At 35.6% G+C, this 19,987-nt stretch overlaps 1 protein-coding gene across 1 annotated transcript in view; it reads right to left on the bottom strand.

The window, feature by feature from the left end:
• Positions 1-19,987, bottom strand: part of adgrf6 (adhesion G protein-coupled receptor F6) — a 187,726-nt gene that overhangs the window by 65,443 nt on the left and 102,296 nt on the right. Inside the window, exons 25-57 of the mRNA XM_079831145.1 lie at positions 19,737-19,895; positions 19,449-19,595; positions 18,573-18,719; positions 18,151-18,297; positions 17,832-17,984; positions 17,566-17,721; positions 17,008-17,154; positions 16,748-16,906; positions 16,461-16,607; positions 15,757-15,903; positions 15,334-15,480; positions 14,891-15,043; positions 14,625-14,780; positions 14,163-14,309; positions 13,903-14,061; positions 13,617-13,763; positions 12,717-12,863; positions 12,297-12,443; positions 11,858-12,010; positions 11,592-11,747; positions 11,163-11,309; positions 10,903-11,061; positions 10,610-10,756; positions 9,912-10,058; positions 9,620-9,766; positions 9,306-9,452; positions 9,005-9,151; positions 3,678-3,824; positions 3,369-3,515; positions 3,048-3,194; positions 2,676-2,822; positions 2,353-2,499; positions 2,094-2,240 (exon numbers count right to left, since the gene is read on the bottom strand). Of these exons, the coding sequence (XP_079687271.1) occupies positions 2,094-2,240; positions 2,353-2,499; positions 2,676-2,822; positions 3,048-3,194; positions 3,369-3,515; positions 3,678-3,824; positions 9,005-9,151; positions 9,306-9,452; positions 9,620-9,766; positions 9,912-10,058; positions 10,610-10,756; positions 10,903-11,061; positions 11,163-11,309; positions 11,592-11,747; positions 11,858-12,010; positions 12,297-12,443; positions 12,717-12,863; positions 13,617-13,763; positions 13,903-14,061; positions 14,163-14,309; positions 14,625-14,780; positions 14,891-15,043; positions 15,334-15,480; positions 15,757-15,903; positions 16,461-16,607; positions 16,748-16,906; positions 17,008-17,154; positions 17,566-17,721; positions 17,832-17,984; positions 18,151-18,297; positions 18,573-18,719; positions 19,449-19,595; positions 19,737-19,895 (4,944 nt within the window). The remainder of the gene's footprint in view (positions 1-2,093; positions 2,241-2,352; positions 2,500-2,675; positions 2,823-3,047; positions 3,195-3,368; positions 3,516-3,677; positions 3,825-9,004; positions 9,152-9,305; positions 9,453-9,619; positions 9,767-9,911; positions 10,059-10,609; positions 10,757-10,902; positions 11,062-11,162; positions 11,310-11,591; positions 11,748-11,857; positions 12,011-12,296; positions 12,444-12,716; positions 12,864-13,616; positions 13,764-13,902; positions 14,062-14,162; positions 14,310-14,624; positions 14,781-14,890; positions 15,044-15,333; positions 15,481-15,756; positions 15,904-16,460; positions 16,608-16,747; positions 16,907-17,007; positions 17,155-17,565; positions 17,722-17,831; positions 17,985-18,150; positions 18,298-18,572; positions 18,720-19,448; positions 19,596-19,736; positions 19,896-19,987) is intronic.

Here is a 19,987-nt window from a genome sequence, read left to right as displayed (position 1 = left end):
GGCCCAACTCCATATTAAACCCTGAGGATTAAGAATGGGATGTCATTAAAGGATTAGTTCACTTTTAAATAAACTTTTGCTGATAATTTACTCACCCCCATGTCATCCAAGATGTCCATGTCTTTCTTTCTGCAGTCGAAAAGAAATTAAGGTGTTGGATGAAAACAGTCCAAGGTTTTTCTCCATATAATGGACTTCAATGGGCCCCAAACGGTTCAAGGTCCAAATGACAGTTTCAGTGCAGCTTAAAAGGGCTTTAAACGATACCAAACAATACCAGACGATGAATAAGGGTCTTATCTATTGAAACGATCAGTTTCTGTGAGAAACTAAACAGTATTTAAGCTATTATTTTGCCTGTTATCAGACGAACGTGATCATCTCTGAGCTTCGCCATAACTCCCGCTAAGTTAGGTCAAAATACGAACGTGGTCATAGATGTATGCGTACATTAGCGCTTGTACGGATCAATAGAATTAGGCATCTACGATCGACATATCTATAACCACGCTCGTATTCCACTTAGCGGAAGTAATGGCTGAGCTCAGAGATGATCACGTTCGTCTGAAAAGAGGTAAAATAATGGCATAAATACTGCTCGGTTTCTCGCAGAAACTGATCGTTTTGCTAGAAAAGACCATTATTCATCGTTTGGTATCGTTTAAAGCTGTACTGAAACCTTTGGACCTTGAACCGTTTGGGGGCCATTGAAGTCCATTATATGGAGAAAAACCTTGGACTGTTTTCGTCCAAAACCTTAATTTCTTTTCGACTGCAGAAAGAATGACATGGGGGTTTTGAGGAAGCAAAAGTTTATTTAAAAGTGAACTAATCCTTTAAAGTTAATGTGCATGTAAAGGCATGGTTCCCAAAAGTTTTGGCAATATAGTGTATGAAGATACCCCCCTGCATAAGAGGTCAGGCTGATGGTTCTCTGCATATAAATGGCTTTTTTGCAAGCATACCAGGCTGACCTGCAGAAAAACCAGGGGTAGGGATTGTCTCCTGAGTTGGTCGCTGAACTGTGACGCACTGCTGACTTGGCCCTCTGTGCCACCAAACAGACGGATGCTGCTATTGGCCTTACGATGGCAGCAATGGTGGTTACAGAGAGGAATCTGTGGTTAAGTCTTTCTGACAAAGACAGGGGTAAAGACTTTCCTCCCTGATGCACCTATCTCACCCTCTGGACACACACCATGAGCAGTGAGCAGCCATTTTTGCTGCTTCGCACAGGGAGCAGTTGGGGTTTAGGTAGTTGGGGTTTAGGGGTTACGAGTGGAAGAGAGTGCTTTTCATTCACTCCTCCCACCTACATGCCCTGCCTGTACTGAGACTTGAGTCTGACTCTCTAACCATTAGACCACAACTGCCACAAAGTGCATTCCCTGACCGGGAATTGAACCCGGGCCGCAGTGGTGAGAGTGCCGAACCCTAACCTAGATCACCAGGGAAAACCACTAGCCCTAGATAGGCAGGCATTTCTTCAGCCGGGCATAGTGGATATTGGGTTCCCAAAACATTAACACCAAGACGCATCATTGAATTTCCACTTCAAAAGAGAACGTCTCAGGTTCTGTTCGCTTGTACGTCTCCTTCAGACAAAAGAATAGATGATGAGTACTATAACTCAAGTGCACTTTTGTAAGCACGTGCACTCCATGTATGACATCATTGATTGCCATCTGCCAATAAAATTGGTGTGTGTTTACACATGCTTATGTGGAAGTGCAGTACTAAGAAGGTGGGTGCCTGTTTTTTAAAAATACATTTTTCTCTTTTGTTTTAGCTAGGGAGTTAGCTTATACATTGTAGTTTTGGTTGTTAGTTTTTTTCCTAGTGTATTTAGCTGCCATATATTGTGTTAGACAGAGGGTTGTTATTTGATATGTTGCCAATCTTCCCTATTGACACATCCCTGTTTATTTGTATTCTCTTTTTGGGAAAAAGCAACTGCAAAGTGGCAGAAACCAAGAAATCACAAGGTGCATTATGTGAGAAGATTAATATTAATAGGAAAACCAACAGGTTAAAAAAAACATAAACAAAAAACTGCTTTATTCAAGTTTGATTATTCAAAGAATGTACTGTACCTCTACATGTGTTATTGGTGCTGATGGTAAAACTTGAGTTTGTAACAGTGAATCCATCCAAACATGAGCAATTGTAACTTCCTATTTCATTTGTGCAGTTGGAATCTGGACCACATACAGATGGACTGAACACACATTCATCTGTATCTAGAGGGGAAATGTAATACTATTAAAACAAGCAATTATTTAAAAATAGTTTAATTTCTGCAATTATATTATATAATCTGACATAAAATAACTGATCAGCTGTCAATCATACCTTTGCATGTATTATTGCTGTTTATAGGGAGGTTTATGTCTGTTACATTATATCCACTCATGCATGAGCAATTGTAACTCCCAACAGTGTTGTTGCAGATTGAGTTTGGACCACAGACCTCTGATCTCTCAACACATTCATCCACATCTTTAGTAAAAGGAAGTTATGGGTAAAAGAACAGTTTGGGTCACTCATTCATATGTAAATAAATAAATAAATAAATATGATTTGTTTACAAATATTACATAAAAGAAAAATTACATGGAAAAACTCTAGCTTATTATTACAAAGTTAGAGTAAACAAATCTGATTATATAATGCACCTCTACATGTGTTATTGCTGCTGATGATGAGACTTGAGTTTGTTGCAGTGAATCCATCCAAACATGAGCAATTGTAACTTCCAATTTCATTTGTGCAGTTGGAATCTGGACCACACACAGATGGACTGAACACACATTCATCTATATCTGTAGTGAGAAAGTGCAATATTATTAAAACAAGCAATTCTTTAAAAACGTTTTCATTTCCTGCAATTCTTATTACAACAGTAAGAGTTCAGCCAAAACACTTATGGGGATTCAAAACATGTATGAATATTGACAAAATTATTTATAAATAAGTGAACGGTTAACAGAAGGTTGAGGCAGTAAAAACCACAACAAAATATTCAGAGCTTCAGCTGCCAATCATACCTTTGCATGTGTTATTGCTGTTTATAGGGAAGTTTGTGTCTGTTACATTATATCCACTCATGCACGAGCAATTGTGACTCCCAATAGTGTTGTTGCAGTTTGAGTTTGGACCGCATACCTCTGATCTCTCAACACATTCATCCACATCTTTAGTAAAAGGAAGTTATGGGAAAAAAAACAGTCTGAGTCACTCATTCATATGTGAACCAATACTGGAAATACTTAGAAGAAAAATGCTTAATAAAAAAATGGCATGGAATTACATGGATAAACTGTAACTTATTCAAAATTAGAGCAAACAAATCTGAATATAAAATGTACCTCTACATGTGTTATTGGTGCTGATGGTGAGATTTGAGTTTGTTGCAGTGAATCCATCCAAACATGAGCAATTGTAACTTCCTATTTCATTTGTGCAGTTGGAATCTGGACCACATACAGATGGACTGAACACACATTCATCTACATCTATAGGTGGGAAACACAATATTATTAAAATAAGAAATAATTTAAAAATAGTTTTATTTCCTGCAATTATAATTACAACAGTAAGAGTTCAGCGCAAACACTGATGGGTCAAAACATTCATGAATATCTAACATAAAATAACTGACCAGCTATCAATCATACCTCTGCATGTGTTATTGCTGTTTATAGGGAGGTTTGGGTCTGTTACATTATATCCACTCATGCACGAGCAATTGTAACTCCCAACAGTGTTGTTGCAGATTGAGTTTGGACCACAGACCTCTGATATCTCAACGCATTCATCCACATCTTAAAAAAACAAACAAACAAAAAAGTCATACATAAGGTTAAATCATTCTTTGAGTTTCAATCTTCACAATCTAATGCCACATTTACAAAATTATCTCTAAAAAATTAAACACTAAAACTTTATGATGTACCCAGCAGGAACCTTGACGTCAATTTGACATCAAAATCATGACATCTTTTGACATCAAATAAATGTTGAATTGACATCAAATGCCAACATCAACATAACATCAAAATAACATCAGCAGAGGTCAAACTCTTGGCCACACATTGACACAAATATGACTTGCATGCTAGACCTATTTTTTGACGTAATTTTGACATCAATGTTTGATGTCATATTCAGTGCTGGGGGTAACGCATTACAAGTAACTTGAATTACGTAATCAGATTACTTTTTCAAGTAACTAGTAAAGTAATGCAATTACTTTACAACAAAATATCAGTTACTTTTTCAAAAAAGTAACGCAAGTTACTTTTTCACCATTATTTGACTGAAAGCTCTCCTGTCCCCATGTTGGGAAAAAATCGAGAGTGAGTGCAGAGGCTTTGTGTGTAAACATGTTATTTTTTTTTGCATTTGTTATTGCATTTATTCATCTCACTTGCACAATAAAGATTCAGTATTCCTCAAAATGAATAAAATCAGTCAAATGCAAAATCAGAATACTATGCAAACCTCCAATTAGTTATTAAATAAAAATGTTTTATGTATTTAATCTACCTTTTATTGATCAATGTCTTGCTGCTAACCTTCGATGATTCAGTTAAATCATAAGCAAAAATAGCAGTTTTTCTTTTTTCTCCTGTGTCCTATTCTTCCATTATCCAGAATGGCAGCACAGCTGAAAGGTTTGTTTGTGCGGTGCCCTCTACTGAACAGGCGTGAATTTTTATTATTTCTAATAATAATTACTTATTATTTCACTTTTGGTGTGGTCTTTACATTTGCACAAAAATAGAACCCTTTTGTTATATATATAAAAAAAAAACAAGCCCACCACAGGTGAGAAAAAGTAAGGCAAAAGTAACGTAACATTACTTTTCTTAAAAAGTAACTAATTTAGTTACTTTTTAAGGGAGTAACGCAATATTGTAATGCATTACTTTTCAAAGTAACTTTCCTCAAAACTGACATCAAATGCCCACTGGGTAACTTTACAATTCAAAGCTGCATTTACAAAATTGTAATTTAAAAGGGTGTTCGATATATATCGTCTGCGATAATATCGTAATTGTTGTTTTAACGATGTGCTATCTGACATTGTCGAGTATATCCCTCACACACACCTAGTGCGTGCATTCACATGATGTCTTGTAGAGTTAGACTAAAGCCCCGTTCACACCGCCAGCGATGATGTCGATGCATGTCACCAGCGCCAGAGATTCATGTCGCTAGTGGCGGTTCCCACTACGGGTTGCCTATAAACGTCATTAGCAGATCACCCTCGTCCTTCCATGCATCATTTTTTTTAAATGTGTCTCTGTATGTACACAGAGACATATAGTAAAGAACAGGGAAATTGCTAACAGCTAAAATCAACTTCTCCTCCATCTTGACACGACACCGCAGTAGCTGTACAGCAGACGGATCACGTGCACTCCACTGACTTCACTCCTATAGGTTGTCGCTCGCGAAAATCACTTCTCATTTGCATAAAGTTGAAATTTCTGAACTTTTGTCGCTTGTCTCGTGTCGCTTGACACGCCTACATTCTGTCGCCAACGGTCACTGTCGCTCGTGTCGCCGGAAGTCGCCAGCGCTCCATTGAAATGAATGGGATCGTGTCGCTTTGTCGCTGCGTGTCTCTGGCGGTGTGAACAGGGCTTAACGTTAGTGCAGGTGCGCATTTAGAGTGCACGCGGTCACTGTGTGATTTACTCTATTTATATAATTTAACAGTTAATAAATATCACATGAAAATTGCAGTGTTTCTCCATGTATCAGCATGTGTAACTTACATTTGTAGACACCATATTGCCTGTTTTCGCTCTATTTCGCCACCGAAAATAGTTCAAAACAAAGCCACAGCACTGCAATTGCGTCTCTGAGCAACACACGAAGGTGTTTCCATACTGAACGAATCGGCCGTTTGAATCTCAATGACTCACTCATTAAAGCTTGGTACATACTCCGCAAGAACAAATACATTTCTTTGTTTTCTCAAAGTGGCAAGAACAAGAACAAAGTTCGTTCAGGCCAGGACATTCCATACTTCACAAGAAAAGCAGGTGCTGAACATTTATGTTTATCCGCATTAACCCCGCCCACTTCACATTTCTGACCAATCACAATAGTTCTCAGACACCCAGAAGAAAAAAGCTCTGCTCTGATGATGTGTCGAGAACAAGCTGCAATAACTCCCAAACCAGGGCTGCAAGAACAAAATGATGTCATTCATGCCTCCTCAAGCAAAAAAGTGAAACTCCACCTATGCTTCCTCATTCATGCCTCCTCAAGCTAAAAAGTGACACTTCACCTATGCTGTGTAAATGATCTAAATGCCACTTCAGATGCAGCTTTTGGGTTTCCTCTCTATGGCAAAGCTAAATTCTGTTGATACTTATTTAATTTGATTGGTAACAGCCATTTTGTGTCTTATTATTATAATTAAATTTGATTACATTTATGAAATTGACACAAAAGATGATGCATGCATATAATTAGGTTTAAAAAATAAATTTATAAAATGCCCATAAGGTAAAAAAGGTAAAAATGAATTTAAACTTTTTGGAAAAGATGATTGCTGTCACTGCTGTGAATTGACCACCAAACAGAATATGAATATATCAATACATTTAGGAGTCAGCCTTCCACGGCAGTCCTAAACCTGCCAAGGTGCAGCACAATAACACACTCAGCAAAATATTGTCTAATTATCATTATCGATAAAATCCCAGAAAATATTGAGCTATAATTTTTTGTCAATATCACACACCCCTAATTTCAAGGGAGGGTCTAATGCTATTTCATGCATTCTGGCTTATTTACACTGTTAAATTCCTCATGAAATCGAAATGAACCCCATTTACTTTGTAAGCACACATTACAGGTCTAAGGGTGAACAATTAATCCATGCAAGTTAATACCGTTGCCAGGTGCTGTGCTTCTGCTGAAAAGCAATATGCGGTACTCCACTTCCGTATTTATACCCGCGGTGCAGGGTGGTGTGTGGACCGCATGCCAATACAATTGGCTCGTTTCTAATACACTCGAAGTAGATTGGTCTCTGAAGACAGATCCCAATTCGTCGGTCTGTTCCGACGTACGTCTCTGTTCCCTCCTTCAGGGAACGAGGGTTACATACGTAACCGAGACGTTTTGTTGGCAATTGGTGCGTAAGTGCACATAATGTAAACAACACAAACGTAGAGTGAATCAAAAGTTATCATTATGTATTTTTAATGGAACACATTAATTATTTGTGTCTATGGAATCCTTATAAAGAAACTGAAAATTAGCATTAGGAATGCAACTGTAGTTAAATTAAATCAGCTTTATTACTTTTGAGCAGTAGGAGTGTCATAACATTCCCAATAAGGGAAATATGGCAATGATGGTTAGAAAGTTTTTGATAATACCAAAACAACTATTGCCAATATAATGTCTAATTTACTGTATAGTGTCTTCAACAGCAAATTTCGTACAATTTTTCTAGATAATGATGTAAACACTGGAATCTAATAAGTGACTTTATAGAGTTTGCTTGAAGATGTTATTGGCCGTTTTTTTCCCCGAAAACAGCCGAAATTATGGAGGAGTGCAGTGGGTGGAGCTAAAAGAGAGCACACACACACACACACACACACACACAATACATTCATGGCATTATCCCTCCTTGGATATTTTTCAATACGTTTGTGTTGTTTACATTATATGCACTTACGCGCCGAATGCCAACAAAACACAGACATTTGATGCAGTTTCACTCACCGCTTGCGGTTTCGACTCATGACCGGGAACAAACAAACAAACTCCGTTGCTGCTCCAGAAAAACAAAAGAGCCATACTCAGAAAAAAAACGTTCAGAAACTTGTTCGAATCCGGAAGGAGTGTATTGGCACAGAAATACTTTGTCATACGTCCAACTAATCTTTTGAAATGTTGGCCATGTGTAGCATGAGAATCCAACCCTTTAACAGTTTACATAATTCAGAATGCATGAAATAGCATTAGACCCCTTCTTTAATGTTTTTTAGTTTGTTAATGTTTAGTTCCCTTCGAAGTGGAACTTCGATGCCGCATATTTGTGTTGATACTATAAGGGAACACCCTCTGCATAACTGTTGTCTGAGCATGTTTAAACACTGCAATTTTATTGGCAGACAGCAGTCCATGTCACAACACAGAGAACCCGTGCTTATAAAAGGGCCTTAGTTACACGTCATCACCTTTTTTGTCTTCAAGAGCCATTTGTTTGTAGCGCGTGGAAAAAAAAAACCATGGCGAACAGCAAGAGTTTCAGGAAATGTGCGTCTCTGTGTCATCGTTTTCTAACACCTGAGAACACCCATGAGTTTTGCATTGTCTGCTTGGGAGTGGAGCACAAGAAATCATCCCTTGAGGGGGAGGGGTGCTCTCACTGTGACAACTTTGCAGTGAGGAAGCTCTGCTCATGCTTAGCTAGGTGTGAGTTTGTTGAGCCCTTTTCTTCCTTCAGCCCCGCTTACAGGGTCCGCGCTAGGGCCAGGTTTAATTTGTGTGAGAAACAGGAAGTCGTTTGTGGTAGACTGGATGAGCGATTTCTGGTGAGTCATGATCATTCCTCCCCCGTCAGCCTTCTTTTACTGCCGGATTGTCACAATGAAGTGGAAAAGTCCTAGAAGAAGCTATATTCAGCTCATATATTTCCTGTTCAACATTCAAACTATGTGAATCTGGAGGAAATGTGTGATCGGGGATAGGCTATATGAAGATGCTCCCTGCAGAAGAGATCAGGCTGGAGGAGCTCTGCATATAATGTCTTTTTTACATGCCTGTACGTCTCCTTCAGACAAAAGAGTTGATGACGTGCAACTTAGGCGCCCTTTTGTAAGCCTGGACTCTCCATATGTGCTTTTCCCTAGCGTATTTAGCTCCCATATTTTGTGTTAGACACATGGTTGTTGTTTGTGTCCTCTTTTTGGAATAAAGCAAATGCAAAATGGCAGAAACCAAGAAATCACTAGGTGCACTGTACCTCTACATGTGTTATTGGTGCTGATGGTAAGACTTGAGTTTGATGCAATGAATCCATCCAAACATGAGCAATTGTAACTTCCTATTTCATTTGAGCAGTTGGAATCTGGACCACATACAGATGGAATGACCAGACATTCATCTATATCTAATGGGAGGGAGGGGAGGGGAGGAAATAACAAATTTAAAAATATGTTTAATTTCCTGCAATTATAATTACTACAGTAAGAGTTCGACCCAAACACTGATTAAGTCAAAACATTCATGAATTCATAAAAAAACGTATCAGCTGTCAATCATACCTTTACATGTGTTATTGCTGTTTATAGGGAGGTTTGTGTCTGTTACATTATATCCACTCATGCACGAGCAATTGTGACTCCCAACAGTGTTGTTGCAGATTGAGTTTGGACCACAGACCTCTGATCTCTCAACACATTCATCCACATCTTTAGTAAAAAATAAGTTATGGAAAAAAGAACAGTTTGAGTCACTCATTCATATGTGAAAAAATAATTTGTTTACAAAAAATACATACAATATAAATTACATGGAAAAACTCTAGCAGCTTATTATTCAATAAGTTAAAGTAAACAAATCTGAATCTAAACTGTACCTCTACATGTGTTATTGATGCTGATGGTGAGACTTGAGTTTGTTGCAGTGAATCCATCCAAACATGAGCAATTGTAACTTCCGATTTCATTTGTGCAGTTGGAATATGGACCACATACAGATGGACTGAACACACATTCATCTATATCTGTTGTGGGAAAATGTAATATTATTAAAACAAGCAATTATTTAAAAACAGTTTTATTTCCTGCAATTATAATTACAATAGTAAGAGTTCAGCCCACAGCCCATGAATATCTAACATAAAAAAACGTATCAGCTGTCAATCATACCTTTGCATGTGTTATTGCTGTTTATAGGGAGGTTTGTGTCTGTTACATTATATCCACTCATGCACGAGCAATTGTGACTCCCAACAGTGTTGTTGCAGATTGAGTTTGGACCACAGACCTCTGATCTCTCAACACATTCATCCACATCTTTAATAAACAAGATACAGGGGGAAAAAAATGTTTGGGTCACTCATTCTTACAGTATGTGAAGGTCAACAATTATGACCCAATTAGGAAACACTGAAATTACGATGATCTGTAGGTTTACAATTCAAGACAAAATATAAGAATTAGAATTGAACAAAATGTGCATGCATTTAACCAACTAACTTTCTGTACAAAAAAAATGCTTTTCATTTTTACAGAAGAAAAATATTGTTTTTTACTGTGAATTTAACGGGGTACAGTGTAAGGTGTCTTCACAAGCAAATTAGAAAAATAACAAAAATATTATTATATTAGATTTTACAGTTTTAAATTGGGTAAAAAAGCTAAAGACATGTAAGACCAAAATAATCTAAATACATTCATACACATAATTCAAGGAGATGAATGAATCATTTGTTTGATAATGTTACACCTCAAACAGAAATCGCTAAAACTCGCAGCAGTGTTCACATAAACTGTAAAGATATAGCTGCTCAATATTCTCAACTTAATGAGATAAAAACAACACAAAACGGGTTGATAATACTCACCCTGACATGAGTTGTTGCGGCTCACAGGACTGTCTTTATTGGAGGTATTAAATCCACTCCAGCATGAACACATGTGACTCCCAATGATGTTAATACAGTCTGAGTAGTGACCACAAACTGATGCTGCATCTTCACATTCATTGATATCTGGAAGGAAAAGAGTGAGAAGCATAAATGTTAAAATTAAAGGTCCCCAAACACACCAAGCATGTCAGGTGTCACAGAGTAAAATCATACTGGTCACGTTACCAGGATAATAGACAATAATTTTGTGATCTAATGTGATTTCTTACCTTTTTGACAAAGCGGACCCTCTGAAGGGAGAGCTTGAATACATCCACAAGTGCCTCCCACAATGGCATCACACTCATGATAGGCCCTGCAGGTGTCATTGGGCCAAACATGCTGCTTCTCACACTTGCACTCATATTCTGTTCCATTTAACCCACACACTGTAATAGAATAGGATTTATTCATCTGTGCTCAAACTGTCAAATTCTCCTAATACTGAACTCATCTTAGTACGTGACATAATGAAACATTCTGCTCTCACCAGTAGTCATGTCGATATCTGTGATATTTATGCTGCTGCTCAGAGTCAAGGGAAGGCTGATATTTCTGACGATATTCCGTAAGTAGTTCACCAGGAACAAGTCAAAGAATCTCACATCAATGTCAATCATGTACTTAGAAGGTAGTACTGCAAGAACAAACAGAAGCAGGATTAGCACAATTAGTAAAATTAATTAAATTATTAAAATAACAAAAACATCCGTTTTTTTACCTTCTTTGTAGCCAAAGCTTTATCATTTAAAAGAACATGACCTATGTTGTTAATATTTTTATGACAAAACTCCATACAATAGACTGCGTTTTACACAGAATTATTTGCAAACATAAACAAGCACATAATCAGTCTGTTTATACCAGGAGCAAAACGCAGTAACATCAAAGCAGGAAAAAACTGATGCCAGTGTCTCACCTTGACAGAACTGTCCATCGACTGGAAGGGCATTGATACATGTACATGAACCATTAGTGATGACATCACAGGCCTCGTATGAGTGACACGTGTCATTTGGCCAAACAAACAGACCCTCACATTTACACTGATACTGAGTTTGGTTCAATGAACACACTGAAATGCAGTAGAAAAGTCCAAACATCAAATAATTTACAGCAACATTCATGATGTATAAAGTTTAAACTTAACTATTTAACATTACAAAGCAGAGACAGAGCTCATACCAGTAGTTATGTTGATTTCTGTAATGTTGGTGCTGTCACTGATCATGTAGGGCAAATTAAAAGACATCAGAAGGATCCTCAGCTGATCAGTGATGCTACTATCCACACTATTGATCTGAATTTCAATCAGGTATTCAGTCAAAGGTAGAGTCACTGTGGAAAAATACAAAACAATCCAGAAATTATGACTATGACTTTTACCTAAAAATAGAATAATCAAAGTTCACAAAAGGAAATAGATCATGATTTTTCAAGCCAACATGCAGCATTTCATGCAGCAGTTTCTAAACAACTCCAGTATGCATTTACGGTTTTATAATGGCTGAAAATAGAAGTAACAGAAACACACAACAAACCATAATAGATTGAATTGATATTTCTGCAAAAATAAATTAAAAATATTAATCAAATACATTATGAAGTATATTTTCATGCTCACCATTGCATGGGTTACTGATGCTGACTGATTTATTTCTATTTGTTACAGTAAACCCACTCAAGCAGGAACAGTTGTAACTCCCAAATGAGTTTGTGCAGCGAGAGTTTAGACCACATAACTCTGCTGTCTTCGGACATTCATTCACATCTTTATTACAAAAAAACATGAAAACATATATTGTTGCTATTAGGAACACTGAAATATCAATGGCACTTTAATTCACATCTATTATTTCTTATGTTTTGGTAACTTTATATATAGGGGAAGAAAAAAGTTTTGTATGCAACAGTGGGAAAAAACAAAACAAAAACAAATTGCTGTTCATTAAAAAAATTATTATTACAAATATTATGTCTAAAAAAACTTTATTAGGTTATTTTCCAAAATTCGACTATATATAAACGTGATTATAGGATGTACCTCTACATGTGTTATTGATGCTGATGGGGAGACTTGAGTTTGCTGCAGTGAATCCATCCAAACATGAGCAGCTGTAACTTCCTATTTCATTTGTGCAGTAGGAATCTGGACCACATACAGATGGACTGACCAGACATTCATTTATATCTATTAAAAACAAAACAAAATGAAAAATAACAAAACTATTAATTTTACAGCAATAAATTAGTTTTTATATATATATATATATATATATATATATATATATATATATATATATATATATATATATATATATATATATATATATATATATATATATATATATATATATATATATATATATATATATATATATATATATATATATATATATATATATATATATATATATATATATATATATATATAAACTGAGACATGACAGATCTCTGGTATTTAAAAAAAAGTATTGACATTGTAATTCCAAGATGGGTAAAAAATAAAAATTATTAATTTGTTTTGTGATGTTACGCCTCAAACAGGAACAGCTAAAACTCACAGCAGTGTTCACACAAACTCACAAACTGTAAAGATATAGCACCTCTGTACTCTCAACTTAATGAGATTAAAACAAAACAAAGTCAGTGGATATGGTAACACTTTAGTATGGGGGACACAAATTCACTATTAACTACGACTTTTGCCTCAATAAACTCCTAATTACTGCTTGTTATTAGTTAGTAAGGTTTTTTTGAAGCGTTTAAGTTTAGGTATTGGGAAGGATTAAGGGATGTAGAATAAGGTCATGCAGAATAAGGTATTAAAGTGTGCTTTATAAGTACAAACAGCCAATATCATAGTAATATGCATGCTAACAAGCAACTAGTGAATAGCGTGAATTGAACCCTAAAATAAAGTATTACCGTTGATAATACTCACCCTGACATGAGTTGTTGCGGCTCACAGGACTGTCTTTATTGGAGGTATTAAATCCACTCCAGCATGAACACATGTGACTCCCAATGATGTTAATACAATCTGAGTATTGACCACAAACTGATGCTGCGTCTTCACATTCATTGATATCTGGGGGGAAAAGAGTGAGAAGTTATTGCATAAATATTAACATTTTCTAAACCACCACATGTGTCAAGTGTCTGAACACATACTGGTTGTGTTACTACAATTATAATCAGTACTTTTGTGATCTAATGTGATTTCTTACCTCTCTGACAAAGCGGACCCTCTGAAGGGAGAGCTTGAATACATCCACAAGTGCCTCCCACAATGGCATCACACTCATGATAGGCCCTGCAGGTGTCATTGGGCCAAACATGCTGCTTCTCACACTTGCACTCATATTCTGTTCCATTTAACCCGCACACTGTAATAGAATAGGATTTATTAATCTGTGCTCAAACTGTCAATTTCTCCTAATACTGAACTCATCTTAGTATGTGACATAATGAAACATTCTGCTCTCACCAGTAGTCATGTCGATATCTGTGATATTTATGCTGCTGCTCAGAGTCAAGGGCAGGCTGATATTTCTGACGATATTCCGTAAGTAGCTCACCAGGAACAAGTCAAAGAATCTCACATCAATGTCAATAATGTACTTAGAAGGTAGTACTGCAAGAACAAACAGAAGCAGGTTTAGCACAATTAGTACAATTAATTAAATTATTAAAATAACAAAAACATCTGTTTTTACAGACCTTCTTTGTAGCCTAAGCTTTATAATTTAAAAGAACACAACCTATGTTGTTAATATTTTTCATGACAAAACTTCATACATTACAACATTATATACGTTATTTGCACACACAAAAAAAAAACAAGCACATAATCAGTCTGTTTATCCCAGTAGCAAAACACAGGAAAAACAGAACAAATTAATTTAAGAGAGAAAACTGATGTTGTCATAGAATGATGCCAGTGTCTCACCTTGACAGAACTGTCCATCGACTGGAAGGGCATTGATACATGTACATGAACCATTAGTGATGACATCACAGGCCTCGTATGAGTGACACGTGTCATTTGGCCAAACAAACAGACCCTCACATTTACACTGATACTGAGTTTGGTTCAATGAACACACTGAAATGCAGTAGAAAAGTCAAAATATCAAATAATTTAAAGCAACATTCATGATGTATAAAGTTTATTCTTAGCTAGTTAACATTACAAAGCAGAGACAGAGCTCATACCAGTAGTTATGTTGATTTCTGTAATGTTGGTGCTGTCACTGATCATGTAGGGCAAATTGAAAGACATCAGAAGGATCCTCAGCTGATCAGTGATGCTACTATCCACACTATTGATCTGAATTTCAATCAGGTATTCAGTCAAAGGTAGAGTCACTGTAGAAAAAGAAAAAGAAAACATCCAGAAATGATGACTATGCCTTTCACCTACAAATACAATAATCAAAGTTCACAAAAGGAAATAGATCATGATTTTTCAAGCCAACAGGATTTCATGCAGCAGTTTTTAAACAACTCCAGTATGCATTTAAGAAGGTTTTATAACGGCAGAAAATAGAAGAAACAGAAACACACAACAAACCATATTTTAGATTGAACTTACATTTCTGCAAATATTTACTTACAATATTAATCAAATACATCATGAAGTATATTTTCATGCTCACCATTGCATGGGTTACTGATGCTGACTGATTGATTTCTATTTATTACAGTAAACCCACTCAAGCAGGAACAGTTGTAACTCCCAAATGAGTTTGTGCAACGAGAGTTTAGACCACATAACTCTGCTGTCTTCGGACATTCATTCACATCTTTATTACAAAAACACATGAAAAAATATATTGTTGCTATTAGGAACACTGAAATATCAATGGCACTTTAATTCACATCTATTATTTCTTATGTTTTGGTAACTTTATAAATAGGGGATGAAAAAAGTTTTGTATGCAACAGTTGGAAAAAACAAAACAAAAGCAAATTGCTATTCGTGTTAAATATTAATATTACAAAAATGATGTCTAAAAAACAAACTATACTACGTTATTTTCCAAAATTTGACTATATATAAATGTGATTATAGGATTTACCTCTACATGTGTTATTGATACTTATGGGGAGACTTGAGTTTGCCGCAGTGAATCCATCCAAACAGGAGCAGCTGTAACTTCCTATTTCATTTGTGCAGTTGGAATCTGGACCACATACAGATGGACTGACCAGACATTCATTTATATCTATTAAAAAAACAACAAATGAAAAATAACAAAACTATTAATTTTACAGCAATAAATTAGTTTTTTAATCTCTGGTATTTAAAAAAATTATTCAAATTATAATTCCAAGATGGGGAAAAAAAGAAAAAATATTAATTTGTTTGGTGATGTTACACCTCAAAAAGGAACAGCTAAAACTCACAGCAGTGTTCACACAAACTGTAAAGATATAGCACCTCTGTACTCTCAACTTAATGAGATTAAAACAAAACAAAGTCAGTGGATAAGGTAACACTTTAGTATGGGGGACACAAATTCACTATTAACTACGACTTTTGCTTTACTAAACTCCTAATAACTGCTTATTAATAGTTAGTAAGGTTTTTTTGAAGCGTTTAAGATTAGGTATTGGGAAGGATTAAGGGATGTAGCATAAGATCATGCAGAATAAGGTATTAAAGTGTGCTTTATAAGTACTAACAAAAAGAGAATATCCTAGTAATATGCATGCTAATAAGCAACTAGTTAATAGTGAGAATTGAACCCTAAAATAAAGTGTTACCGTTGATAATACTCACCCTGACATGAGTTGTTGCGGCTCACAGGACTGTCTTTATTGGAGGTATTAAATCCACTCCAGCATGAACACATGTGACTCCCAATGATGTTAATACAATCTGAGTATTGACCACAAACTGATGCTGCGTCTTCACATTCATTGATATCTGGAAGAAAAAAGAGTGAGAAGTTATTGCATAAATATTAACATTTTCTAAACCACCACATGTGTCAAGCGTCTGAACACATACTGGATGTGTTACTACAATTATAATCAGTACTTTTGTGATCTAATGTGATTTCTTACCTCTCTGACAGAGCGGACCCTCTGAAGGGAGAGCTTGAATACATCCACAAGTGCCTCCCACAATGGCATCACACTCATGATAGGCCCTGCAGGTGTCATTGGGCCAAACATGCTGCTTCTCACACTTGCACTCATATTCTGTTCCATTTAACCCGCACACTGTAATAGAATAGGATTTATTCATCTGTGCTCAAACTGTCAAATTCTCCTAATACTGAACTCATCTTAGTATGTGACATAATGTAACATTCTGTTCTTACCAGTATTCATGTCGATATCTGTGATATTTATGCTGCTGCTCAGAGTCAAGGGCAGGCTGATATTTCTGACGATATTCCGTAAGTAGTTCACCAGGAACAAGTCAAAGAATCTCACATCAATGTCAATCATGTACTTAGAAGGTAGTACTGCAAGAACAAACAGAAGCAGGTTTAGCACAATTAGTACAATTCATTAAATCATTAAATTAACAAAAACGTCAGATTTTTTAAATTACCTTCTTTGTAGCCTAAACTTTATAATTTAAAAGAACATTACCTATGTTGTTAATATTTTAATGAAAAAAATCCATATAATAGACTATGCGTTTTACACAGAATTATTTGCAAACAAAAACAAGCACATAATAAGTCTGTTTATACCAGGAACAAAATGCAGTAAAATCAAAGCAGGAAAAACAGAATAAATTAATTATAGGGAGAAAACGTCTCGGTTACGTATGTAACCCTCGTTCCCTGAAGGAGGGACCGGAGACGTATGTCGGACGTGAACGAATGAAAGGGAACTAATGTTGTCGTAGAATGATGCCAGTGTCTCACCTTGACAGAACTGTCCATCGACTGGAAGGGCATTGATACATGTACATGAACCATTAGTGATGACATCACAGGCCTCGTATGAGTGACACGTGTCATTTGGCCAAACAAACTGACCCTCACATTTACACTGATACTGAGTTTGGTTCAGTGAACACACTGAAAAGCAGAAGAAAAGTCAAAATATCAAATAATTTACAGCAACATTCATGATGTATAAAGTTTCTTCTTAGCTAGTTAACATTACAAAGCAGAGACAGAGCTCATACCAGTAGTTATGTTGATTTCTGTAATGTTGGTGCTGTCACTGATCATGTAGGGCAAATTGAAAGACATCAGAAGGATCCTCAGCTGATCAGTGATGCTACTATCCACACTATTGATCTGAATTTCAATCAGGTATTCAGTCAAAGGTAGAGTCACTGTAGAAAAAGAAAAAGAAAACATCCTTAAGAAAGTTTTATAACGGCAGAAAATAGAAGTAACAGAAACACACAACAAACCCTATTTTAGATTGAACTGATATTTCTGCAAATATTTACTTACAATATTAATCAAATACATCATGAAGTATATTTTCATGCTCACCATTGCATGGGTTACTGATGCTGACTGATTTATTTCTATTTGTAACAGTAAACCCACTCAAGCAGGAACAGTTGTAACTCCCAAATGAGTTTGTGCAACGAGAGTTTAGACCACATAACTCTGCTGTCTTCGGACATTCATTCACATCTTTATTACAAAAACACATGAAAAAATATATTGTTGCTATTAGGAACACTGAAATATCAATGGCACTTTAATTCACATCTATTATTTCTTATGTTTTGGTAACTTTATAAATAGGGGATGAAAAAAAGTGTTGTGCAACAGTTGGAAAAAACAAAACAAAAGCAAATTGCTATTTGTGTTAAATATTAATATTACAAAAATTATGTCTAAAAAAAAAACTATACAACGTTATTTTTCAAAATTTGGCTATATATAAATGTGGTTATAGGATTTACCTCTACATGTGTTATTGATACTTATGGGGAGACTTGAGTTTGCCGCAGTGAATCCATCCAAACATGAGCAGCTGTAACTTCCTATTTCATTTGTGCAGTTGGAATCTGGACCACATACAGATGGACTGACCAGACATTCATTTATATCTATTAAAAACAAAACAAAATGAAAAATAACAAAACTATTAATTTTACAGCAATAAATTAGTTTATATATATATATATATATATATATATATATATATATATATATATATATATATATATATATATATATATATATATATATATATATATATATATATATATATATATATATATATATATATATATATATATATATATATATATATATATATATATATATATAAACTAAGACATGACAGATCTCTGGTATTTAAAAAAAAGTATTCAAATTATAATTCCAAGATGGGGAAAAAAAAAAAAATATTAATTTGTTTGGTGATGTTACACCTTAAACAGGAACAGCTAAAACTCACAGCAGTGTTCACACAAACTGTAAAGATATAGCACCTCTGTACTCTCAACTTAATGAGATTAAAACAAAACAAAGTCAGTGGATAAGGTAACACTTTAGTATGGGGGACACAAATTCACTATTAACTACGACTTTTGCTTTACTAAACTCCTAATTACTGCTTATTAATAGTTAGTAAGGTTTTTTTGAAGCGTTTAAGATTAGGTATTGGGAAGGATTAAGGGATGTAGCATAAGATCATGCAGAAAAATGTATTAAAGTGTGCTTTATAAGTACTAACAAAAAGCGAATATCCTAGTAATATGCATGCTAATAAGCAACTAGTTAATAGCGAGAATTGAACCCTAAAATAAAGTGTTACCGTTGATAATACTCACCCTGACATGAGTTGTTGCGGCTCACAGGAATGTCTTTATTAGAGGTATTAAATCCACTCCAGCATGAACACATGTGACTCCCAATGATGTTAATACAATCTGAGTATTGACCACAAACTGATGCTGCGTCTTCACATTCATTGATATCTGGAAGAAAAAAAGAGTGAGAAGCTATTGCATAACTATTAACATTTTCTAAACCACCACATGTGTCAAGTGTCTGAACACATATTGGTCGTGTTACTACAATTATAATCAGTACTTTTGTGATCTAATGTGATTTCTTACCTCTCTGACAAAGCGGACCCTCTGAAGGGAGAGCTTGAATACATCCACAAGTGCCTCCCACAATGGCATCACACTCATGATAGGCCCTGCAGGTGTCATTGGGCCAAACATGCTGCTTCTCACACTTGCACTCATATTCTGTTCCATTTAACCCGCACACTGTAATAGAATAGGATTTATTAATCTGTGCTCAAACTGTCAATTTCTCCTAATACTGAACTCATCTTAGTATGTGACATAATGAAACATTC

This window comes from Gobio gobio (assembly GCF_949357685.1).
Source record: "Gobio gobio genome assembly, chromosome: 12".
NCBI lineage: Eukaryota > Metazoa > Chordata > Actinopteri > Cypriniformes > Gobionidae > Gobio > Gobio gobio.
Note: the sequence above shows the minus strand (reverse complement) of the source record. Positions and strands in the feature narration are given on the sequence as shown.